The sequence below is a fragment of the Eupeodes corollae genome, chromosome 3 (assembly GCF_945859685.1).
Source record: "Eupeodes corollae chromosome 3, idEupCoro1.1, whole genome shotgun sequence".
NCBI classification, from domain to species: Eukaryota; Metazoa; Arthropoda; class Insecta; order Diptera; family Syrphidae; genus Eupeodes; species Eupeodes corollae.
This window is the reverse complement of record NC_079149.1, coordinates 71,609,787-71,619,588: the sequence shown is the minus strand read 5'-3', so window position 1 is coordinate 71,619,588 and position 9,802 is coordinate 71,609,787. Positions and strand designations below refer to the sequence as shown.

Genomic DNA, 9,802 nt, shown 5'->3' with positions numbered 1-9,802 from the left:
TGCCAACAAGTATGAAGAAATTAATTGTAGTATAACAAAAAATAATGATCTAATTAAAAAACTGTCTGATGAACTTAAAGAATTAAAAGAGAATAATTTAAAAAAAGATGAAATTATTCATGTTATGGAAACAAAAGTTAATATGCTTGAACAACAACTCCTTAAATCCAACGTTGAAATCAAAAATATGTATCCAACAACAAACGAAAACCTTATCAACGTAGTACAAGAATTGGGAGAGAAAATAAACTGTTCTATTCACCCACACGACGTCACAGACATATACAGAACGAGAACAAAAAACCCTCAGAGATCAGCTATCATTGTCTCTTTTGCAAGTTACTCTTGTAAACAAAATTTTATAAAATGTGCAAAAACTAATAGGAGAGAGAAACCCAATGAGAATGTTGTTTTTGTAAATAACCAACTCACTCCTACAAATAAGCATTTGCTTTGGCTAACCAAAAACAAAGCTAGAGAATGCAATTGGAAATTTGTATGGGAAGCTGCAGGTAATATACTAGCTCGTAAATGCGAGAGTGAAGAGGCTATTAATATTTGCACTGTGAGTGATATTGAAAAAATACATTTGTAACATTATAAATTACAAGAGAATTAGAAGAGCGAATGACAGTTAATAATATGATGAGTGAATATGATGATGAAGATGAAGTTGATTTTAGGGTATTGCATGGTATTATTGGTTTAAATATTATTGAATTAAAAAAAATTAATTTTTGTTGTATATGTATGAACATCCAGTCAATTCGAAAAAATTGGAATGTATTTATTGCAGAAATTCAAAACTTTTAACAATACTTAAGTATTATAGTTTTGACAGAAATAAATATTTTTGAAGAAGAAAACTCCCTTTATCACATTGATGGTTTTAATATGGAATTTATGCATAGAAACGATTCGGGGTTAGGTGGAATTGCTATGTATATAAAAAAAAATGTCAGCTATGAAAGACTCTCCTCGAAAACTTTAAATTATGACAGCTTACATATAAAAATGGTAGATATAAAGGGAAGTAATAATATTTATGCAATTTATAGATCACCATCGCTAAACAAAAATAATTTTATTACTGAATTTGTTGAAAATACTCGCAATGAATTGGATCTAGTTGTACTTGGTGATATAAATATTGATACTCAAGATTTTAATAACACGATCACCAATAAATTTCTTGATGTTATGTCTTCGAAGGGCCTAATGAATGTTATCAAAAAAAGTACTCGAATTAACATGTTAACTGGTACGGGTACTTTAATTGATCCCATATTTGTTTCATTTTCGAAAAACTGCATAATATCAGCTGTTATAGAAACTGATATATCTGATCACTTTGCAACATTTTACGGTATTAAACACAATACAGAAAAGGTCAACACATATTGCAAATCACAATCAAAAATTAATCAAGAAAAAGTCAACCGACTTATGCAACAAACGAACTGGAATGCACTATATGAAATAGAAAATGACGTTAATAAAATATACAACAATTTTCTTTTAAAAATGGAAACTATATACGCTGATTCGTCTGAAAATTATATTAAAAAAAAACGTCAAATCAAGAGTTGGATAACCCCGGAAATAATTGAGCTGTGTAAAAGGAGAGATACAATGTATAGAAGATGGAAGAATAATCTTCAAAATGAAAGTTACAAATCTGAATACAAAAAAATGAGAAATTATGTAAATAAACAAATACAAATGAAAAAACGTAACTTCTATAAAAATGAAATACTGAGCGCAAAACGTGATCCGAAAAAAACTTGGAGAATAATAAATGAAATATTGGGTAGGAATAAAGCGTCTGTGGATGAAATTGTACAACACAATCTTTGTAAAACGTCTAAAGTTTCTGACATTATTGAAGAACTTGCTGAGTGTTTCTCAACACAAGCAACGAAGATTGTACACGTATGCAATGCTAAAACATCAAGACAGCCTTGTCAACAACGGCTTCAATCAATATATGTAGAAGAAGCTGATGAAATCGAAATTTATAATATACTTCGAAATCTGAATCCAAATAAAAGTCCAGGTGCTGACGGAATAAGGGGATGCGACATTAAACTCAATGCAAATCTGCTGGCACCATTGATTCAACAAATAGTAAACAGAAGTTTAACACAAGGGTGTGTACCGAAAATTTTGAAAACTTCAGTTATTCGTCCCATCTATAAAGGAGGGAAAAAAAGTGAAATTCTCAACTATAGGCCAATTTCGATTTTGTCAGTTGTTGAAAAATGTATTGAAGAAGTTGTCTTAAGACGATTAAACAAGTTTATTGAGAAACACTGCTTGCTGCAATCCAATCAATATGGTTTTCAAAAAGATAAAAATACGGGAAGACTTCTTAGTGAATTTTGTAATACTATTAACATGAGTCTCAATAAAAACCATCACGTATTGGTTATGTTCGTCGACTTCAGCAAGGCATTTGACACGTTGAGTCACACTAAGCTTTTGGATGTCCTTTACAGAATTGGCATTAGGGGAACTCTATATAAATGGATGGAGAGCTATCTCATAGGAAGAACATTTAGAGTAAAAGTTGGAAGTTCATGGAGCAAAGAAAGAAGTTGCACACATGGTGTACCACAAGGGTCAAAACTGGGTCCGGTCCTTTTCATACTTTTTACAGATGCACTCCTACGAATTTTTAAGAAAAGCACAGCTTTCGCATATGCAGACGATATAGCTATTGTTGTCAGACACATGTGTCTTGAAACCGCGATTTCTACGATGCAACAGGAGTTTGATGAAGTCACACGATGGTGTCACGATTTTGGATTAGTCATCAACGCAACCAAAACGAAAATTATGCACATTCGTGCACCAAACAAACAAAAAGAGACAGTCAACATTTTCTTTCAAAACCCTGAGTGTCCGACTTCAAGAAAAAGTGATGCCATTGAGTTAGTTCAATCAATCAAATACCTCGGAGTTACAATAGATGAACACTTTCTGTGGCACGAGCATATTACAATCGTAAGGAAAAGTATGAGGAGTGCTATGTTTGCGTTATTTCATCTGGAAAGATATTCAACAAAAGATGTTCAAAAACAGGTTTACTATTCACTTGTTGAATCTCGATTAAGATATGGAGTATTAGCTTGGGGAAATGCCGCAAAAACTCATACAGATAAACTTCTTAATCTACAGAGGAGAATTGTAAACATGATTAATAAAAACCATCTACATTTGAAGTGCCTGAATGTTGAAAATATATTTAGGATGACAGCAGTTCTTGAATACTACGATGATTTAAGATTCCAGCGACCTATTTCACATGGTGTAAACACGAGAAGACGAGCGCAAGGTCTGCTTGAAATACCGATGATATACAACAACTATGGAAAACGACAACTTAACTATACTATACCATCAATTATGAACCAACTTCCTACAAATCTTAAAAATATTCGTGACTTTAAAAAACGTAAAAAAAAACTAAAATGTTTCTATTTAAATTAAATTTTAAACACCATGCACTGATAAAAGTAAATTAAAATTTGTTATGTACCTTTTTTTAAACTAAACCACTAATGAATTTATATATTTTTTTTTTCTTTTTTCTTTAATTAATATAAATAATGTTTAATATTCAAATCCAATCAATTCAAATACTTTGTAACTTCAACCACCTACAGATAAGCAAAAGCTTCGTGGGTAACACAACTAATATTGTTAAACCTTTGAAATATGATCAAATAAAAAATCTAAAAAAAAAAAAAAATCTATTCTATTCTATTCTATTCTATTCTATTCTATTCTATTCTATTCTATTCTATTCTATTCTATTCTATTCTATTCTATTCTATTCTATTCTATTCTATTCTATTCTATTCTATTCTATTCTATTCTATTCTATTCTATTCTATTCTATTCTATTCTATTCTATTCTATTCTATTCTATTCTATTCTATTCTATTCTATTCTATTCTATTCTATTCTATTCTATTCTATTCTATTCTATTCTATTCTATTCTATTCTATTCTATTCTATTCTATTCTATTCTATTCTATTCTATTCTATTCTATTCTATTCTATTCTATTCTATTCTATTCTATTCTATTCTATTCTATTCTATTCTATTCTATTCTATTCTATTCTATTCTATTCTATTCTATTCTATTCTATTCTATTCTATTCTATTCTATTCTATTCTATTCTATTCTATTCTATTCTATTCTATTCTATTCTATTCTATTCTATTCTATTCTATTCTATTCTATTCTATTCTATTCTATTCTATTCTATTCTATTCTATTCTATTCTATTCTATTCTATTCTATTCTATTCTATTCTATTCTATTCTATTCTATTCTATTCTATTCTATTCTATTCTATTCTATTCTATTCTATTCTATTCTATTCTATTCTATTCTATTCTATTCTATTCTATTCTATTCTATTCTATTCTATTCTATTCTATTCTATTCTATTCTATTCTATTCTATTCTATTCTATTCTATTCTATTCTATTCTATTCTATTCTATTCTATTCTATTCTATTCTATTCTATTCTATTCTATTCTATTCTATTCTATTCTATTCTATTCTATTCTATTCTATTCTATTCTATTCTATTCTATTCTATTCTATTCTATTCTATTCTATTCTATTCTATTCTATTCTATTCTATTCTATTCTATTCTATTCTATTCTATTCTATTCTATTCTATTCTATTCTATTCTATTCTATTCTATTCTATTCTATTCTATTCTATTCTATTCTATTCTATTCTATTCTATTCTATTCTATTCTATTCTATTCTATTCTATTCTATTCTATTCTATTCTATTCTATTCTATTCTATTCTATTCTATTCTATTCTATTCTATTCTATTCTATTCTATTCTATTCTATTCTATTCTATTCTATTCTATTCTATTCTATTCTATTCTATTCTATTCTATTCTATTCTATTCTATTCTATTCTATTCTATTCTATTCTATTCTATTCTATTCTATTCTATTCTATTCTATTCTATTCTATTCTATTCTATTCTATTCTATTCTATTCTATTCTATTCTATTCTATTCTATTCTATTCTATTCTATTCTATTCTATTCTATTCTATTCTATTCTATTCTATTCTATTCTATTCTATTCTATTCTATTCTATTCTATTCTATTCTATTCTATTCTATTCTATTCTATTCTATTCTATTCTATTCTATTCTATTCTATTCTATTCTATTCTATTCTATTCTATTCTATTCTATTCTATTCTATTCTATTCTATTCTATTCTATTCTATTCTATTCTATTCTATTCTATTCTATTCTATTCTATTCTATTCTATTCTATTCTATTCTATTCTATTCTATTCTATTCTATTCTATTCTATTCTATTCTATTCTATTCTATTCTATTCTATTCTATTCTATTCTATTCTATTCTATTCTATTCTATTCTATTATATTCTATTATATTGTACTCTATTTTATTTTATTCTATTTTATTCTTGAACTGATAAACAAGCAGAGTAAAGCATTCAGATGAGCTTCAATGTGTACATAAGAAAACCTTTATTTTTTGAGTCATTTGCAAACAAATGATTCTATTGAATAAATCCCTCACTCTTTTCAAAATTTCCGGCTATCCAAAATGAGAGACTTTTCAAGTTGTAGGTCGTTAAATAAACTTCCACAACAAAATTCAACTTTTTCTACAATTTTTGGAAGTATTTCTTTTTCTTTTGTTTAATTTTTCTGAACACATAACTTTATTATCAAAAAAATTCAATTTCAAATTTATTTAAAGGTTATACGAATTTTAAACAACAATACAGAAGTTCATAATGATGGAAAGGATTATTTGGGTTGCTACTACAAGGGTTATGTTCGAGGTGATAGTCAATCAAGTGTTGCAGTTTCGCTATGTAGTGGAATGGTATTTCAGTGTTGAATTGTTTAAAATGTTATATTCTTTTTAGTAATTTTTACAGACGGGCCACATAAAATCAAGTTTCGGAACATTTTTAATTCAGCCAGCTTATAAGTCAATCAATTACGATAGAAATTTGATACACAAAGTTTGGAGACTTTCAAACCGTCAAGGACAAATTCATGTTCCAGGTAAGATTGAATTTATTTAAAAGTTTGCCTAACCTTACCAATTCCTTCACAGGTGATCTTAACATGAAAGTGAATGATATGCCCACAAGCTTATATCACACACTAGTCAGAAAAAAGCGAAGTTTTGTTGATAAACAATTGTTTACAATGGAAGTTTTAGTCGCAGTAGACAAATCGATGAGTGAATTTCATAAATCGGATTTGAATTCTTACATTCTTACACTTATATCTGTTGTATGTATGTTTTGCTAATTTTTGTTTTAATGAAGCTCAAGTTCTGTAAACAGACCATAACACATTATCTGTAAAACCAGCTCCTTCACACAGGTTTTTCTTCACAAATTTTGACTCGACTCCGATCCCCAACCGGAATCGAGGCAAATCAAGCTCATTTAAACTCGATTCAGTTTTATAAAGAATTTAGGCGAGTTTTAAGCTCGCTTCAACACCACATGTTAATGTAGTAGTCTACGAACAAATTGTTAAATTAAGTTTTTTTATAGAATCTCAATTTCCAGATGTGTTCTTACCATTCCTTTTTTTTTTAAGTTAATTTTAACATTGGATTTTCACAAATCTTTCTTCTGTTTGTGTTTTTTTATTATTATTCTGACAGATCTTCTTTCAGTTGTACCAATTTTTAAATACAAAAATCTGGCTACTGCGGATAGTTTTGTTGGAAATTTCCCACTGCAGTATATTAAGGATATATACATATACTTTGTAATATAGCAAAATTGTACATGTATTATTTTTTGCAGTGACATTAGCTGTGTTCACTGACGCTGTGCTGGACTGTTCTAGACAGAAAAGTACAGATTTTTGCTGTTCATAAATCATAAACGAGAAACAAAACATTTTTTTTTGGAAACTGACTGTTCTAACTTGATCTGACGTTTCTCACGAAACTGTTCTGTTCTGATCTAGACAAAACCTTGGTGAACACAACTATTGTGAAAAAAAGAAAACGTTGTCTATGATGTTGAGAATAATGTTAATAATGGTGTTGATTATGACATTGATGATGGTGTTCATTGCCTCGACGTTAAAGTTTTTCCTTTCTTCCTACCTTCTTCTGACCACAGGAACCGGATTACCTCTCTAGGATATTGTTTATGTTTGCAATATAGCCTACATTATGTATATCGTTGTTTTGTTTTTTGGTTGCCATAGTTTGTTTGCTATTCTTTTAAAGTGTAACGTATAAAGCACGAAGAACCTGTAGTAACAAGCATCATATTGTGTCTTGTAAGCGATTCTTGGAAATTGTGTATGGTTTTCAGTTAAATGGCACAACAGAGCATTACTTATAAGTTTTGGCATGAAGCTCGTAGCAAAATTCTTCCTTAGTAAAGTCATCCCATTCCTTTGTAGGGTCATGCCCGCTGATACGGCTAAAGTGATTGAATTTGGCCTTTATGGGGATTGTTGGCACTCTTTCCTTGAAGTGCTGAAAATTTGCCTAGATTTTTTCATACTATCAAATAAATATTATTTTTCTTTCATAGTCGGCGTGGAAGACCAGCGTATGACTGAGATCGTTGTTTTTCATAGTTCTGAAACAATAAATAGACACAATTGTTTTTAAAAAAGCAGTTTTCTATTCAAAGATAGCTTACATTGCTTGAGATTCATTTTTAAGCAAAATAGTAGAATTAAATTTAGTAGAAAAGTAACAAAATGTGCTTAACTTTAGGTTTCTAATATATTTTCCGACGCAAGTATAGGAAATTCAATAAATATTTCGGTTCCTACGATTGTATTGCTTAAAGATGATATAAATATGTCACGCGGTAAAAAAAGTAAGTTTTTTTTTTAAATTAACATTAAAAACAAAAACTCAATACACAGATCTTTAATAGCTACATCAGCATCTCAACTACTTAAACATTTTTGTTCTTTTTTACACAAAAAACGCATTCATTATGACACTGCGATCATGCTCACAAGGTAAAAGATATTATTTTTTTGATGAAAAAACTGCAAAACTTAACTTATTCTATTACTTTATTATATTATCATAGGGATCAGATTTGTCGAAATGAAGGTGAAGCTAAGTGTGATACTCTTGGCCTTGCAGAACTTGGGACAGTATGCAAAAGTTATTCTTGTTCAATTGTGCAGGATAATGGACTTCCTGCTGCTTTTACAATTGCTCATGAACTTGGACATATGTAAGTTGTGTTTTGATTTATATGAAATTATGTGTTGGCATTTAAAAGACATTTATTTTTGTTTAAAACCCATTTATTTTTGTTTAAAAGTTTGTAGTATAGTAAGTGAGCATAAGATAATAATTTACCATGGCAATGAAACTGTCAAGTTACATTTGCCTTTTTTATGCAACAACCCAATTTTATTTGTCAAAAATGACAGAAAAAAAATCGTTAACCAACAGTCGGCCAATTTTCTATTAAAACATTTTGGGCCGGAAATAACAACAAAAGTTTACAGGATTTTCAAATAACTTAAAAACTACAAAGATGAAAAGAAATAGGACGTCATCGTGTGGACGCGAGACATTGGAGACGTCATTGAGATGGCCGTCGACGAATGTATAATAAAGTGGTATTTACTTACTTACTTATTTAAGGTGGCGCTACAGTCCTGTGTGAACTAGGGCTTCACCCAACAAACTTCTCCATCTAGCTCGGTCCCTAGCTAGATGTCTCCAGTTTCGCTCTCTAAGTTGGGTGAAGTCACCTTCCACTTGTGCGCGCCACCTGATCCGCGGTCTTCCTCTACTGCGCTGTCCCGTGGGTGCGGATTCGAAGACTTTCCGGGCCGGAGCATTGGTTTCCATGCGCTCTACGTGACCCAGCCATCTTAGTCGTTGGACTTTTACTCTTCTGGCTAAGTCTACGTCGCTGTACAGCCCGTACAGTTCGTCGTTCCATTTTCTCCTCCACTCCCATTCGATGCATACGGGACCGTAGATCACACGAAGAACTTTTCTCTCGAACCGACCCAAGGTGCTTTCATCCACTTTTGTCATATTCCATGCTTCTGCACCGTATAGCAGGACGGGGATGATAAGGGTCTTATATAGTAACACTTTGGTCCCTCGAGAGAGGACTTTACCACTCAATTGCTTTCTTAGTCCAAAAAAACAGCGGTTAGCAAGAGTTATTCTGCGTTTGATCTCAGCGCTGGTGTTGTTTTCTGCGTTTACAGCGGAGCCTAGGTAGACGAAGTCCTTGACTACCTCAAAGTTACGTCTGTCGAATGTGACGTTTTGACCAAAACGTCGGTGTTGTATGTCCTTTCTAGACGACAGCATGTATTTTGTTTTGCCCTCATTAACCGTAAAACCCATTTTTGCCGCCTCTGCCTCAATACTCACAAAAGCTCCATTGACATCACGCTGAGTTGTTCCGATTATGTCAATGTCATCAGCATATGTCAGTAATTGGACAGACTTTTGAAAGATAATGCCTCTAGTGTTGACGTGTAAGCTCTGCACTGTTCTTTCGAGCACGATGTTAAAAAAATCGCATGACAGCGCATCACCTTGTCTAAAACCTTTTTTGACATCGAAAGGTTCTGTTTAGTAGTTTCCAATCTTAATGGAGCAGCGTGAATTCTCCATGGTCATCCTGCACAAACGGACGAGTTTGGCAGGGATGCCAAAACTAGACATGGATCTATACAGCTCGTCCCTGTAGATGCTGTCATATGCGGCCTTGAAATCGATGAAA

The 9,802-nt window shown here is 31.0% G+C and overlaps 1 protein-coding gene across 1 annotated transcript; it reads left to right on the top strand.

Moving 5' to 3' along the window:
- Positions 1 to 6,078: 6,078 nt before the first annotated feature.
- Positions 6,079 to 8,370, top strand: LOC129951714 (A disintegrin and metalloproteinase with thrombospondin motifs 15-like). Its single transcript, XM_056064011.1, has 5 exons — positions 6,079 to 6,104; positions 6,157 to 6,338; positions 7,801 to 7,906; positions 7,967 to 8,054; positions 8,129 to 8,370. The coding sequence occupies exons 2-5, from the start codon at positions 6,168 to 6,170 to the stop codon at positions 8,280 to 8,282; spliced, it is 519 nt and encodes a 172-aa protein (XP_055919986.1). The 5' UTR covers positions 6,079 to 6,104; positions 6,157 to 6,167; the 3' UTR covers positions 8,283 to 8,370.
- Positions 8,371 to 9,802: the final 1,432 nt, after the last annotated feature.